The sequence below is a fragment of the Labeo rohita genome, unplaced genomic scaffold (assembly GCF_022985175.1).
Source record: "Labeo rohita strain BAU-BD-2019 unplaced genomic scaffold, IGBB_LRoh.1.0 scaffold_279, whole genome shotgun sequence".
Taxonomy (NCBI): domain Eukaryota; kingdom Metazoa; phylum Chordata; class Actinopteri; order Cypriniformes; family Cyprinidae; genus Labeo; species Labeo rohita.
The window spans coordinates 1-16710 of record NW_026129089.1 but is presented as its reverse complement, the minus strand read 5'-3'; the positions used below and the strand labels follow the sequence as shown (position 1 = coordinate 16710).

At 35.9% G+C, this 16710-nt stretch overlaps 1 protein-coding gene and 1 long non-coding RNA gene across 3 annotated transcripts in view; one reads left to right on the top strand and one right to left on the bottom strand.

Moving 5' to 3' along the window:
• LOC127160033 (uncharacterized) overlaps positions 1–11765 on the top strand; it is a 56496-nt gene extending 44731 nt beyond the window's left edge. For both annotated transcript variants that reach the window (XR_007826631.1, XR_007826633.1), the window contains one exon: positions 11329–11765. This is a non-coding gene — a long non-coding RNA (uncharacterized LOC127160033). The remainder of the gene's footprint in view (positions 1–11328) is intronic.
• LOC127160030 (CD276 antigen homolog) lies at positions 2847–5185 on the bottom strand. The gene is made up of 4 exons (XM_051102709.1): positions 5053–5185; positions 4435–4475; positions 4017–4349; positions 2847–3279 (listed from the first exon to the last, which is right to left on the bottom strand). The coding sequence occupies exons 1-4, from the start codon at positions 5061–5063 to the stop codon at positions 3119–3121; spliced, it is 546 nt and encodes a 181-aa protein (XP_050958666.1). The 5' UTR covers positions 5064–5185; the 3' UTR covers positions 2847–3118.
• Positions 11766–16710: the final 4945 nt, after the last annotated feature.

Below are 16710 nucleotides of genomic sequence, written 5' to 3'. Positions count from 1 at the left end.
TGTATCAACACAGATACAAGCTTCTTGTAGTGTTCATAAAAAATAGAAAAACAGTAAAACCATAAAACATCATTAATCAACATGAAAAGTATGCAACCTAATGATTTAATTAGAATATAGATCACCTTCTAAAAGCAACCTATTCATTACTTTTCTTTCTTTGAAATCAAAGAACTCTAATTTCATGTTGCATTGATGCAACAATAGAAAGAACACTATAGTAACATAAACAAAGTTCCAAGTGCCCAACCAAAAGTAACACTATTCACTATAATGGTGAGTATTAAAAAAAAAAAAAATTGTGATGTTCTCTCTAATATTTCAGTTGTACTGAAAATTCAACATTCAAGATGACTTTGGGAAATGAGTGAATTCAAGTAGTGAAAGAAAGATGTGAGTGAAAAGTCTACTAAAAATTGCCCCATCTCAAAAACTTTTTCTTCTTCTTCTGTTGTTATGTTGCACATTAGCAACATATTAGTGCACTGCTGCCTCTCACTGGTTTATTAATGTCATTGGTTTCTTTGTGGATACTTGGATATTTTAAGTAAACATCACTCAAAGCAAGTAAGTAATTTGTTTTATTTGCCTTAAAAAATAGCTGTAACTTAATAAAACCTAGTAAGTATAGTAACTAAGTAAAGATAACTAATTGTAACTAAGTAAGGTAAACTATTGGGTTTTACAGTGTAGCAGCTTAATTTTAGTCCCCGCTGGTAGACGCTGGAACTGCAGCACCAGACAGCACAACATTTCTTCATAGACACACTGTCAAAACTAAACATGTTTTCTGATTTAATTTGATTTAATAAATGATTAAATTCGTTTTTCTTCGTTTTTTTTTTTTTTTTTTTTCCAAAACATTTTTAGAATTATTAAGATTTTCTATCTTTAAAAAGTTAAGTTGTAATGATGACAGTTTCCCTGTGTTGTTGTTACAAGATTCAGTAGCTATGAAGAAACTCCTTTCTCAGAAAAATACAGATGCATCAAGTACACTGGTCAATGATGTTCAAACATGCAAAATAGATGCATTCTCAACTGCTATATAAGTGGCACCAAAAAACATTTCCACAGAACCTTTCTTCTTCAATTCAGCTGCTGTCTTCATTCAAAACTTTACAGCTTCTCAGAACCTGAGCATCTGAAAGGCCCAAGACTTTGTGGTCAAAGCGTAACACTTTCTAAAGTGTCAAGCTACTTCCATATACAGACGGCCCCTCATCACAAGTGCTTTCTAAGAATTACCAATTCATTGTCCTGCCCTTCAGTTTATTATTGGCTTCATGCACATTCTCGAAATGTGTTGATGTGGCTCTCACCACTAAGATTGCGTGTACTGAATTATTTGGACTATCTGAACTTGGCCAGATTGGCTGGATTGATCACTTGATCACTTTGGACTTTCAATAAATAAGCAAAAAAGTTCTGGACCACTTCTTAACCATACTGCTGACATCCAAGCATGGGACACAATCGCAACTCAGAACTGGTGTACCTGCATGTCTGGCTGGTCAGCAGAGACCGTCACCACCGGACATTGTGCCACAGCATGAGTTACATAAAATCACTGAGCTACGAGCTCCCTCTCTATGACCAAAAGTAGAAAGTGTTTGTGGACTGGTGTGGAAAGCAGCGTGAAGACCCAATGAATTGTCCTGTGTCAGTCAGTCATTTTTACAGGACTGATTAGACAGCAGTCCTGCGCCCTCTTTACATACATGTACTCTTTCTGAGGGGAGTGAGGTGGTTAAACTCCCTTGCCCCTTTCACATTGTTCTCTTGGGACTTGAAGCTCAGGCAGCTGAATTATGATCACTCTTGCTCAAGAAGACTTATAAGTGTCGTCTGCTTTTGGTGCTTACATGGACTCCATGCCGAATCATTTTCAGGTTATTTTTAAACCCAAGAAGAGTTACATACCAAAGGTGCTCTCAACACTGTTTAGAGCCAAGGTCATAACTTTGTTGGCTTTTCCCCCTGAAGGATTGAACATGGAGAACTCATTCATTCATCAGATGCTCTGCTCCATGCACAAACTATGCTTTAACACTAAGCTGAGATTGAATGAGCAGCTTTTTGTCCTTTAATGGCTGCTCAAAAGGACTGTCTGTATCCAAGCAAAGACTATCCCATTGGATTACGGATACAATAGCATTGTCATACAGCTCTCATGGCTGAGAATGACCGACTGGGGTTAAAATCAAAAGTGAGACCTCTTTAACATCTCAAATATTTCTCCTAGACATAAATGAGGTTAGTTATTTGTCTCCGCAAAAGTTTAGAAAACATCTCAACTTTACACACTGTTGTATAAATGCAGTATCACACTAGTAGACTTGAGATATGGCTGTATATATATATATATATATATGTGTGTGTGTGTGTGTGTATAATTATATACATTCATATATATATATATATATATATATAAAGCCTCAAGTCTACAAGTGTGATATTGTGTTTATTTGTTTTTTTTGTTTTTGTTTTTTGTAGTATAATTCTTGTTGTAGTATTTTGTTTATTATATCATTATATAATAAATTACAAAATTATAAAACAGTATTATTCAAAGCTTAATTATCATAAACAGATTTTAATGTATACAGCACATCTGTGCAATTCATTTTAAATGTATAATAGAAGAAATATGAGAAAATTAAGACTGCCTTTTACATTACTACATATTCTTTAATGTAATGTCCAATATTAACACTGGTCAATAGTTTTGAGAGACCCTATGTTACCAAATATTTTTTCCATAATGGGAGAAGAACTGTCAAAACATACTCCTCATAATCTCAGAAATGTAACAAATGAACAGTATTGAAAGCAATTCTGTCAGTTTATTCTTAAAGGAAAGGAAAGGAAAGGAAAGGAAAGGAAAGGAAAGGAAAGGAACAACACCTGTGGTGGCTGCATAACATTTATGCCATGGAGAAGATGAAGGATGAAGAACCACAGAACACACTGAATAACACATTCAGTAACACACTGAATAATACAGCACATTTCAAGGTGCTTCAAGGTGTTTTGGTGCTCGGTCTGATCTACTTTCAACTGCGTTTCTCAGAGATCACTTAATGCACCTTTACCTTTCACTATAGCACTGTTCCTTCTATATGAGAGAGCTCTTTTTTTTTCTGCAACACTTGAAATACACTATTATAGACACAATTATAGTTAATACAGTGAATAAACAGATCAACAATATCTTTGTCCAGTCTGGCCCTTGGTTTTCTTTTTCAGTGTCATTTTTTCCTTTTTCTACTGTTGATTCTGCAGAGAGAGAGAGAAAGTACAATTTTATGTAGGTTTAAATTCTACAAATAGTTTAGCAAAATGTGTATTTTACTCAAAATTATTGTGCAGCTACAGAAAAAAAGGGGGCCAGAATTGTACCTTTTTGGGTACAACAGCTTGTCACTGGAGCAGTGCCCTTAAAAGGACATGTACCTTAAGGTAGTACCTTAAGGGTACATATTACTACTCTAAGGTACTAATATGTACCTATTAGGGGTAAAACGAATAAAAAAAAAAGGTACAAAGATGTCCTTTTAAGGGGTACTACTTGACTGACAAGCTGTTGTATCCCGAAAGTTATGATTTTGACTCCTTATTTATCTGTGTTTATTCTATTGCGCTCCGTCTGTTAAACAGCAAAATGGAATATTAATATATATAATGGAATAATATATTTGGTGGAATAATTATACACAGTGGAACGATTTGCTCCATGCTTAAGAATAAGTGTGCACATCAAATCATCTTGACTCACTGAACCTAGATCAAATTAGTGAGATTGCGTGAACTTAAATGCTCATTTATGGAACCACTTTAGCCCTGATTGATTTGCCAGGTTATTTCAAGTCAAGTTTGGACTGTAATTCCTGCTTTTCTTAACGTCTTTTATGAAACAGGCCCCTGGTAAATCCAAAACCAAATCATTTAAATACACTTTACACTACACATTGCAAGCATGAGCATGAAAACATAAATTAGCTATTTTTACACACCCTTGATGATCAGCTGTACAGTCTCCTGATTTGAATCAGATGATTGTGAGATGAGGCAGATGAACTCTCCTGCATCTGTGTGAGTGAGATTGATGAGTTTGATGGAGAAGTTTCCTCTGTTATACTCATCAGGGAAAGTTTTAACTCTGTTCTTGTACTGCTGGTTCTGTGTTGTGACTAAATCTTGACCCTTAATTATATCACACACAATCTCACTGTCATTGTGTCTCCAGTACACATCAGTATCTTGAAGTTTAAGATCAGGTTTAGTTGAAGAACACAGCAGGACAACAGAACCACCAATAACAGCCTCTACTGGGACCTGCAGACACACTGAAATAAAACAAACTGTAAACAAATAATCTGGAATTTATACATGTGGCATAATACATCATTCAAATTTAGTTCAGATGCTCACCTTTATTTATCAGCACTGCAAACACACAGATGAAGCACCAACTGCAGAAACAACAAAAACACACCATTATGGCAATCGTCATTTCAGTTAAAAATAAACATTAAATGGGTTTCAGCTTAACTGGATTTGATATGCCAGTTGTAAATCACTCAATTTTCAAAGTGGACCAATTCACAATTGAATAAACAAAATGTTCACCTAAATGTACACTTTCTCTTAATAGTATTCTGTTGCAAAATTATCCTGTAGATGCTGTAGAAACTGTTAATATGATTAAGCAGTAAATTAATGCATTGTGATACTCGGCCAATCAAATTACTATTCAAAACAAAAACTTGAAATGCACCAGGACCATTACCGCATGCTAATGCTAATGGCTAAAGCAAAATAATTTCTCTAGGTACTGACCTGTAACTCAATTAATCAAATCGTGATTAATGCATTAACAATGTGGACATGGGTTGTTTAGTGCTAGTTTAAATAAGGAACAAAACAAACCAGACCAAATGCAAATACGATCACTTTTCGCACAGATCGCGGAAGAAATTAAATGAAATGTGTGAAAAGTGCGGCTCGTTTTCTGAAAACAGAATTTCATTACGAAAAGCAAAAACATACCCGATGATCATGATGTCCCGATTCAATTATTACAATTATTAATATATATAGCCTACATAATATTACGATAAATACTTTCTCAAGAAAACAGAAACTAAAACTACGAACACGCTTCCGGCGTTCGGACCGGTAGCGGAAGTCATCACAGATCTATAGGAAAAAAAAAAATCTATAAAAGTACACGGGAGACTACAATAAATATTATTTGTTGTATCCAATTGCTTTAACACGAGAAAAAAAAAAAATCACAATTACATTTTTACGATTTTCTAAAAGAGAAAAATATATAGAGAGAAAGAGAGTGATGGATAGTAAAAAGCAAGATTTCTAATGTATTAATATTAGAAACCAGGGGGTCACACTGGTTAGCAGCTTCATTTCAGTCCCTGCTGGTAGATGCTGGAACTGCAACACCCGACTGCACAAAATTTCTCCATAGGTAAACTTTCAACAGTAAACGTACGTGTTTTCTGATTAATTTTGATTTGATAAATCTAAATTGATAAATGATTTATTATTATTATTATTATTATTATTATTATTGTATATTTATTTATTAAATTTTTTATCCAGCTGCGAAAACATGACGTTCAAAGCAAAAAAAAAAAGATTCAGTTTTCTCACCACAAAACAGTTGTTCAGTACTGATGAGGACAACTTCCCTGCATGATCGTTGTTAGAAGATTCAGTGGGTATGAAGAAACTCTTTTTTTTAAGAAATACTGATGCGTCAATACACTGGCCAATGATATTCAAATGTGCGAAACAGATTCTCAACTGCTATATAAGGTGGCACTGAATAGCATTTCCTCAGAACCTTCAGCTCTTCAGCTCTTCATTCGCTCATCGCGCCACCTGGTAAACCTTTAGATCCACCTTTGCCTCTCGCAGACAACCTGAGCATCTGAAAGGCCCAAGATTTTGTGGTCAAAGCAGAACCAAGCTACATTCATATACAAATGGCCCCTCATCACAGGTGCTTTCTAAGAATTACTTTCAAAGGCACAACTTACCAATTAATTGTCCTGCCCTTCAGCTTGTCATTGGCTTCACGCACATCACAAAATATGTGGCCGTGGCTCTTCCCACTAAGATTGCGTGTACTGAATTATTTGGACTATCTGAACTTGGCCAGATTGGCCGCACTAATCACTTGAGGTGCTTTGGACTTTCAATAAAAAAGCAAACAATTTCTGGACCAAGCATGGGACATAATCGCAATCCAGAACTGGTGAACCTGCATGTCTGGCTGGTCAGTGGAGACGGTCACCGCCAGAGATTGTGCCACAGCAAGAGTTACATTAAATCACTGAGCTACGAGCTCCCTCTCTATATAGCCATAAGTGGAAAGTGTTTGTGGACTGGTGTGGAAAGCAGGGTGAAGACCCGATGAATTGTCCCCTGTCAGTCGGTCGTTTTTACAGGAGCAATTAGACAGCAGTCCTGCACCCTCTTTACTTACAGTTTATGATTTTTCATTTCATTGATACGCTTTCTGAGGGGAGTCAGGTGGTTAAATTTCCTCGCCCCTTTGTTCTCTTGGAACTTGAAGCTCAGACAGAGTCTTCTTTCAAGCCAATGCTGACAGCTGAAATATGAGCAAGTTCGTTTTTTTTAGAAAGGTTACGGATGAGCGATTTTCATGTAAAACTGATGGTGCAGACCAAACCGTAAGTCGTAGAGACTTGAAACTTGGAGGGATGGTAGTACTCACACCGCCTACAATGTGATCGAGGCTCAGCCCAATCGGCCTGACGGCAAGGCAAGGCAAGGCAAGTTTATATAGCACATTTCATACACAGAGGTAATTCAAAGTGCTTTACATAAAAGGAAGTAGAACAATCATAAAAACAATGATCACAACAATAAAACAAAAAATGTAAAATGTAAAAAACTGATTGATATAATGATTTAAAAATGATTAAAAAATTGATTTAAAAAATTTAAGACAGTTAAAAACAGAAAATGATTATACATAATGCAATCAGTTCAGACGAAGCACAGTGCTCATTCAGTAAATGCACAGCTAAACAGATAAGTTTTGAGTCTAGATTTAAATGTAGCTAATGTTTTAGCACATTTGATCTCTTCTGGAAGCTGGTTCCAACTGCGGGCAGCATAATAGCTAAAAGCGGATTCCCCTTGTTCTGTGTGAACCCTTGGTATTTCTAACTGACTCGATCCTAATGATCTGAGTGGTCTGTTAGGTTTATATTCAGTGAGCATATCTGCAATGTATTTAGGTCCTAGGCCATTGAGTGATTTATAAATGAGTAAAAGTACTTTAAAATCAATTCTGATATGCTCAGATTTTCTGGTTCTAGTCAGAATCCTGGCAGCAGCGTTCTGGATGAGCTGCAGCTGTCTAATGGTCTTCTTGGGAAGGCCAGTGAGGAGACCATTACAATAATCCACCCTGCTTGTGATAAAGGCATGAACAAGTTTCTCCAAGTCTTGACTGGAAACAAAACATCTAATTCTTGCAATGTTTTCGAGATGATAGTATGCTGATTTAGTTACTGCTTTGACATGACTACTGAAACTAAGGTCTGACTCCAGAATCACACCAAGATTCCTGACTTGGTTTTTAGTCGTTTGACCCCTAGAGTCAAGGTATGCATTTACCTTAAGAACTTCCTCTTTGCTTCCGAATGCAATGACTTCAGTTTTCTCATTGTTTAACTGAAGGAAGTTCTGGCACATCCAACTGTTAATTTCATCAATGCATTTGCAGAGGGAATCAATGGGGCTGTAGTCATTTGGCGATAAAGCTAGGTAAATCTGGGTGTCATCAGTCATCAATAGCTGTGATAGGCAGTTTGGTTCTTTCTCATTATTTGACTTAGTGGGAGCATATACAGGCTAAACAAGAGCGGCGCAAGAATTGAGCCTTGAGGGACCCCACATATCATGGATGTCCACTTAGACTTATGCTCTCCTATACTCACAGGGTTATTCTCCCTTCCAAGTATGACCTGAACCAATTGAGAGCCATCCCAGAAAACCTGACCCAGTTTTCCAGTCTCTCTAGAAGAATGTTATGATCGACAGTGTCAAATGCAGCACTAAGATCTAGTAGTACCAGCACTGATATTTTGCAAGAATCAGAATTTAAGCAAATATCATTTATTATTTTCACGAGCGCTGTCTCTGTGCTGTGATGCGGTCGGAAACCAGATTGAAAATTGTCAAGGTATCCATTTGAGTTTAAGTAGTTGTTCAACTGATTGAAAACTACCTTTTCAATAATCATGCCTATAAAAGGAAGATTAGATATTGGTCTATAGTTGCTCAATATGGTGTTATCAAGATTGCTCTTTTTCAGTAGGGGCTTAACAACTGCAGTTTTCAGGGAGTTTGGAAAAGTCCCAGAAAGAAGTGTGTTCACCACTTCTAAGAGATCTGCTTCTAAACAGTTAAACACACTTTTGAAAAAAAGATGTGGGAAGTGTGTCAAGGTTACAGGTTGAGGATTTAAGGTGCTGTACTATTTCTTCCAAAGTTTTGCTATCAATTGCTTCAAAAACAGACAAAGTGACTTCTTTTTGAAATTGCGGTCATATCTGTCTAACCTCTGCATAACTTGAGGATGTGCTAATCACCTTTCTGATATTAATGATCTTCTCTGAAAAGAAGGAGGCAAAGTCATTGCATTTGCTGTCAGAGAGCATTTCACTGGGAATCTGACTTGGGGGTTTGTTAGTCTCTCAACAGTAGCAAAAAGAGTGCGTGTGTTGTTTAGGTTACTGTTTATAAGGTTTGAGAAGAACTTCTGTCTTGCTGTGGCTAGTTCCACATTGAAAGCATGAAGGCTGTCTTTATAGATGCTATAGTGAATTTCAAGTTTCGTCTTCCGCCACATCCGCTCAGCTTTTCTGCATTGTCTTTTCATACTCTGTACTGCTGTTGATTTTCTCCAACATGATTTTTGTCTGCCAGTCATCTTACTGACTTTCACTGGTGCAATGTCATCAATGACATTCTTAACTTTTGGGTTAAAGGACTCCAGGAGAAGATCAACAGAGTCTGCAGAAATGCTTGGCATTGAAGATATAGCCTTCATAAACAGCACACTAGTGTTTTCATTAATGCATCTCTTTCTGACAGAGACAGATCTAGATTCAGTGGTAGCAGAGATCAATATATCAAAGAAAATACAGAAGTGATCAGATAGTGCTACGTCCTTAATGACAATGGATGAAATGTTTAGACCCTTACTAATGAGTAAATCAAGAGTGTGTCCACGATTGTGTGTAGGTCCATGCACATGCTTACATTGATAGACATCTTTAAATAGAGCAGCTACACCTCCACCTCTCCTAACAGCTCTGCAGACACTGATGAAAGTAAAGTTAGGAGGGGCTGTTTCATTGAGGACTGTTGCACTGCAGCTGTCTTCAAGCCATGTTTCAATTAGAAACATAAAATCCAGGTTGTATGTGGTTATTAAGTCATTGATCAGAAATGATTTATTTTTTGGTGAGCGAATGTTTAAAAATGCTAACTTGATGCCATTACTTTTTGTCTCTAGAGCAGTCTTAGTTTGATACCTAATAGGCCGCAGATTAGATGGGTCAGCTGTACGGCTTGAGAAGGCCTTAGACTTTCTATCACGGGACACTACAGCAGTCAAAAGTACAAAACTGTTCATAACTCCTAAACCATCAGTCGCAGGCTCAACTGTCTTATGTCACTGGAATCCTTGGCTCATGCTGGACAAAACACAGTTTTGATCGTGAGCTTGGCGAAATTTCGGGTATTTTGCATTTTTTGCAATACCTACTTTTGCAAACTAGTCCTAGGTTTTTCGCCTGATCAGAATCAAATCAGTGCAGAAAGATTCTCTGGGGAGTGAATATCAATAATTATCAAAAAATAGTTGAACTTTCGACACACTGTGGCAAAGGGATGCCAAAATGTTAGAAGGGGGCAGGGCCACTTTCAGGAAAATGCCTATAACTTCTAAATGGAATGGGATATCTTCGCCAAACTCAATACACTTATGTAAGACCTCAAGCTGAGGTCACAGGAAAAAAATTGCACAGATTGGCCACTTGGTGTAAGAATGTAAGAAAAAAACATAAAAACGGCTATAACTAGGCAACAATTCATCTTAACACCATGAAAGTTGTTGTGCACAGTCTTGGTCCAAAGTGCCACAAGTGTCTATGGAGACATATGCGTATCTAAATAAAACATGGCCACTACTGACCGATGAAGTTTGAGCATCTATTAGACAAGGCTAACAGAGGCTGATCGGAACGAAACTTGGTGAGAAAGAGATTGGCCACTGGGGGCATAAACGATTGTACATTGTGTCGATATTTGTATCATATGATAGACCTCCTAATTCCAAACAACTTTGCCTCTAGAACCACTGCTGTCAATCAAACCATTTTTTAAATGTTAGAGAAGATATGAAAAAACTACTTTTGTGAACTAGTCCTAGCTTTTTGCTCAGTCTGGGGAAAAAAAAAAACACCGCAGTGCAATTCTCTGCACTCTCTAGGTCAATAATGATCAAAAACATGTTAAAAATGTACCCTACAATGGGTCCTTTAGAAAAGGGGCCTGTCCAAATATACTCAAAAGCCTATAAAGCCTAAACACTGAGCACATGCGACAGGTGATTTAAACAAGCATGCATAGTTTTAGGGAGATCAGGCCTCAGTTGGTACTATAAAAACATCATATTTCTATGGTAAATCACCTGGATTTGATTTGATTTAATAATTGATTAGGTGGCTACACGCTTGCTAAATAATATTATAATGTTTTTTTTTTTCCTTATGTGCTTAAGTACCTAAAGCGCTTAAACCCCGGTAACCGCTGCTTCCAGCTATATTTTATAAGTGTTTCTTTATGTGTTTAAATTAGTTTTATTTATATATTGTTTTATGTTTGTTAATATTATAACTACATCCTTTACCAAATATGATTATGTAATAACACATCAGTCGATAAGCAGCAGAATTCTGTAGAGAAATGGGTTTGGGATCTTTGACAGTGTTTATATCTAAAGCATCCTGGTGCTGAGTGTCAAAACAGTAACTCTACGCCTAAGTGAATGTAAAACATCAAACATCAGCTGACACACAAACTAAATGAACCAGTCTGATCACTATCAGAACAAACTTTTTCCATATAATACAGAGACACAATACAACAATGATATAATACATACAATACAAAATGCTGAAAATGCTAAACCAATATGAATGAAATTTGAATTGTAAATGAAAAGGCTGCATCTTTGACTTTGTTTCTCTCTTTCAGGTCAAAATAACGGTGGCACTAAGATCTGCATTCCTGACATAGTTGACAGTGATGATAAACTCTGCAGTGTATGGAAACACAATGACGCAGGAATGCGTGAGGATTCAGCAAATGACACTCTGTAAATATATGACTCTGAACTGTGACAAAATTCACAGAGAAATTTACAGTTTACTGTGAAAAGTTTTAAATGCTTGTGAAAAATGTTGTAAAGTGAAAAACAATGCCATAACTTGTTTATTTATTTATTTATTTATTTACTTATTTACATGCACAGTACTGTATATTTACATAATCTGAAAAAGACAGAAGCCAGGAACATTTGTCTCCATTGTTCACTGCTATAACTGAAGTGTTAAATGTAAATGTCTTGATAAAGTGGCATTATTATGATTATTCTAGCCTGTATTTTTTATTTTTTTTTTTTCATTCATTAGGTGATTAATAAAACAAACAAAACAAATACAAAAGACAAAACCAGGAATAAAGGTGCACAGAGAAGCAAAATATTTTCCACTGTTTTCTGTGCAAGTTCAGCTTTGAGACTTGATTTTTTTTTTTTTTTTGTATCCATTTTTACTTATTTAATCTTATGAGCATGTAGTCTTTATAAGTTTGAGATCAGAGGGAATGCCTTTATTTTCTGGTTTCACAAAGATAACAGAAGCACACAGAAATGATTTTTTTCCAGAAAGTTTCTAAAATATCACATCACAGAAGCTGCACCATCTATATGTGTAATAAAAACGATCAGTGTAATTGTATTTTTATAAACTTTTATTGTACAATATTTATTTAATATAAGAATAAATAAATAAATCAATGTGCTGTGTGAGTTCAGCTTTATTTTTACCCACTAAACACTTTAATTGTGTCCTTAACTTTAACCTTTAACACATTTGCATCATCTAACTTAATTTACATTTTATGTGATCAGTGGAAACAAATTCAAATTCTCTTCTGGTTTTATGAAAATTATCTGAACAGCTCTTATTATCAGTGAAGACACAATTTGTGCTCTTGTAACTCTTACTTAACATTTGCCACCCAAACACAGTATTTTTATGTGTAGTCAGTCAGTATCTCCCACAATGAGAGTTGTTGCTGACAGTGCCCTTAACCCAAACTGCTACTTCCTTGTGTGCTGAAAACTGCTGAATTTTGATATGTAACTTGTCACACACAGTAAAATCTGCCTACTGGGCTTTTCACTTACAATGTGTATAACTTATGTATCCTGGTGTCACAGCAACACTGCTCTGATAGTAAATATAAAACATTAAACAATGGCATCAGGTGATTACTCTGCAAACTAAAAAAAAATGTCTATGTATTTATGAACCAGTCTTCAATAGCATTGTGTCCATATCTGCTTGACCTTGAGCAACATTTTTTTTTAAATCCCCCACTTCTGCATTCACTTACCACTTTTTTTTTTTTTTTTTCCCACTTTTCATCCACTGCCCCCTAGAGCCTATATGAAAGAACCACACATAACACTCACTACAAATGGATATTCAAACAGCTTGAATATTACCGCATCAAGTCACAAACAACTGAAAAATTCAAACTAAATGCTTTAATACATTTCAGAATACAGTATTATGAGAAAAAGCATTGGAAATCCATATGCTACAAAAACACAGTATAATGCTATAAATGCTAAAATAGCCTACCCTTACGAAAAAAGAAGTTTATTCAAATGTGCTATTAGTATACTTCTTTTAAACTAAAAATAGGAAAGTATGCTTTTAGTTCATTTTTTTATGTACTCAGAAATGGGCTTCATGTACTAATCAGAAATATACTTAAAATAACATTTAAGTATACTTGACTTATACTTAGAAAAAGTCTAAATATATTTAAGAAGACTTGTGCTCCTAGAATTCGTGTTTTCATTGTTATATGGTAGGGGGCAGATCTTCTGTAGAGAATTTCCAAATCACACAAGTGAAGAAGAAACCTAAACAACATTCCACATGTAATCTAACACAATCATCAGACATAAAACAGCATCAAAACTGTAACATTATGGAATAAAATGTCGACCAATAAAGAGGTAATAATGACTAGGGTGTTGGATCAGCTCCATCTATGTTTTGATTATCATTCTGAATCCAATTCATAGACATTTTTTCAGCTTTTTGTTAAAAATGTTATTTCTTTTTTTTTTTTTTATGAAACTTACCCAGATTCAAGTGTTTAAAAAAGAATGCATGAAACTAGAATAAAATGTGTTTGTTTACAAACAGATACCCTGAACTTTCTTTTGATGTTTTGTATGTTCAGATATTCATATAACAAAAATATACATAGATGTAAACAAGTTGTGTACTCAAAGTTTTCTTCAGATATACTTAAAGCATACTTTAAAGTATACTTTTATATACTAGAAAGTTTTTAATACAGCAAAAATATGTTTTCATAACAGTTAAAAAAGTAAAGTAATTTGAAGGAGAAGTATACAGGATGTTCAGAATAATTATTTTTATGAGATATGTATATTTCATGCATGAGAACATTCTCAGTTCTACAAAGAGTATTTTTTTCCCTTTTAACAAACAGCAACATTCAAAATATAATAGTAAAAAATGACATTTTATTAAAATATTTTATTTAGATTTATTTATTTAATTTATGCAATACTTCATATTTTATGTCTGTACAGAAATTTTCTAAATAATATATATATATATATATTTTTTTTTTACAGGAGAAGTGTGACAGCTAGCCCCAGTTCTCCCCAATGATCTAGATATTGTAAAACAACTTATTCTTCAGGATAATCCACATCATATCTAAGAACATGTTATATAACCATACACAGATGCTCTTGTTGGTTGATGAAAACCAGTTACCATTTGAGCTGCAGTTAACCCAAAATTCATCTGAACAAATGTCTACTGTAGTTTATTGACTTACAGAAATAAAAACTTCCAGTATTTGTCAATAATTAATAATTAATTAATCGTTGATTAGTAATATGCATTGTTAAGGACTTCATTTGGACAACTTTAAAGGTGATTTTCTCAATATTTAGATTTTTTTGCACCCTCAGATTCCAGACATTCAAATAATTGTATCTCTGCCGAATATTTTTTATCGTAACAAACCATACATCAATGGAAAGCTTATTTATTCAGCTTTCAGATGATGTATTAATCTCAATTTTGAAAAATTGACCCTTATGACTGGTTTTGTGGTGCAGGGTCACATATATGGTCATTTTTGAGCAAGATGCTATCGGTTTAATCATATTCAATGATCTATGCTAAGCTATGCTAAAAGTGCTACTGCCAGACCTGGAGATCAGCTGAATGGATTTGAAAACGGTAAAACTCAACTGTTCAACTCTAGGGAAGTTGGACAATGAGCCTATTTTCAAAAAAAGTGGAGTGTTCCTTTAAGAGACAAACTTAGTCAATTGTCTTTTCATAAGTTTATTCTTTGCAAAGAAGGTCAGACAGTCATAAAGAAACACAGGTTGCTGCAGAGTGTGACCAAGAAGGGAGGGCTCACTCCAACTTATATCTCTTCCCCAGCCTTCAGGTTACATCTCCTAACTGGTAACTTTCCACACATGGTAAGAAACAGATAAACATATTTTACTATGTCACACTACCAAGATTCAAATCTTTGTATTTATGGCCCCAATACCTTTCTGGGTCATTGGATATATGGTTTCAGTACCTCCCTAACTTATTTCCTGCCTACACGGTCCCCTTGTCATCCATATGTCTTATCCTATGGACCCCTCCTAAACCATCTCTTGTGTCAGATGTGTCAGACCCTCAGTCACTTCACAGATACAAAACATGAATGTTGTTTATAATTCCAAAGTCTCAAATTAAGACAAAGCAAATTTAAGACCAAGCAAAATTAAATATATAGATAGATATAGATATAGATATAGATATGAATGGGTTAATCATCAAAACTAAATGCCCCATGCTTGAAATTTCAAATATTTTCTCCTCAAATCACTTAACACATTTCACTGTAACTTCCACTGCTGGTTGTATCCTCATCAACCCCTATCTCATCTTCACATGTTCAAAAACATGTTGTTAGTATTTACAGCATCTCTCCTTTTTCTCCCTCAAACCAGTCTTTTCATAGTGTTCATCTTGTGAACATCCACTATGACATGTGACATGCAATGTAAATTGGCAGGCAACATAAGTTCTGTGTCAAATGGCCTGGTTTTGTTTTTAGCCAATTTGCACACCATCTGAGCCCAGTCATTGTTTATTACACACCATTCATAGGCCCACTGACATCACTCTGACAGGAGTCTGCGACCAGCACCAAAGTTTACACATCAAATCTCAACCCATAAGGGGTGTAGGGCATGTTGGTGAATAAGAAAATGCATGTTTCAGCACTCTGCCCCCTCTGTTTCACAATTTAGGGCCGCTGTGAATCTTTCAAAAACTGTATGCCCTGATGCAGAAGTGGACATGTTTATTTTATTAGTTAATGATGGTTGACATGGCAAGTCACATGGTCATAAACAAGATCTTGATGTCCCAGAATCTGCTAGAAATTCAACTAATACCCCCTCCTCTAGCATGGGGTATTTTGACATATTTAAAAATCCTATCATTCAACATTTATCAGAAAAGTCATTACTCAAATCAGAAACACACAAAGAAATGCAAGCTTTTTTTTCACTGCAGAGAGCAGTATGTCCATCGGTGTATGTGTGTGTGGTTAAAAGATGTTCACTTCCCTGAGCTGTAGCTGTTTGCTGTTCATCCGGGACCCCTCCTCCCTGCTCTCCGTCTCCCTCGCTTCAGTCTGCTTGATATTTCTGGTTCTCTGGGCACTCTTGAGCCCAGTGGCCATCCTTTTTGCACAGTCTACATTTACTGCACTTTCTGGTTACATGATCATCAGTTCCACAGATCACACAGCACCGTTGCTCTGGGTTTCCAGCTTGAGGGTCTTCCGTCCCATCCTCTTTCTCTTCCCCCTTTCGTCTGCTGATATCGGGGAGCCAAATAACCACTGGGTCTCGATACAGCCTGCACTAAGGCCAGCTGTAATTTGTCAGTCTTTGCTTTAACCTTTTCCTTCTTCACCATTTGTTGTTCTTCGGCATGCAGAGCATGCGCTAAAATAGCGGTCATTCGTCCATTCTTCCATTCGATGTAGTTGCATTTCACTGCTTGCGCAATTTTTGGTCTCAGTCCATTCAGAAACCAGCTTCGCAAGTGACACTCCCAGGTGCCAGGTTGATTTCCTCTTTCGTTGGGCTCTTCCAAGCCACTGTGTTTGTTGAAAGTCTCATACAGTCGATGGTAATAGTCTTGAACAGACTCTTCTCTGGTCTGGCAGCAATTGGCAATCCTTGCTGTGTCCACACGCGTTGGGAAAGCT

Coding starts and splice junctions, on each gene's coding strand:
- LOC127160030 (XM_051102709.1), bottom strand. Junction 4,350..4,434: donor TGCAGTGCTGATAAATAAAG/GTGAGCATCTGA, acceptor GTTTTATTTCAG/TGTGTCTGCAGGTCCCAGTA. Junction 3,280..4,016: donor TGTACAGCTGATCATCAAGG/GTGTGTAAAAAT, acceptor CTCTCTCTGCAG/AATCAACAGTAGAAAAAGGA.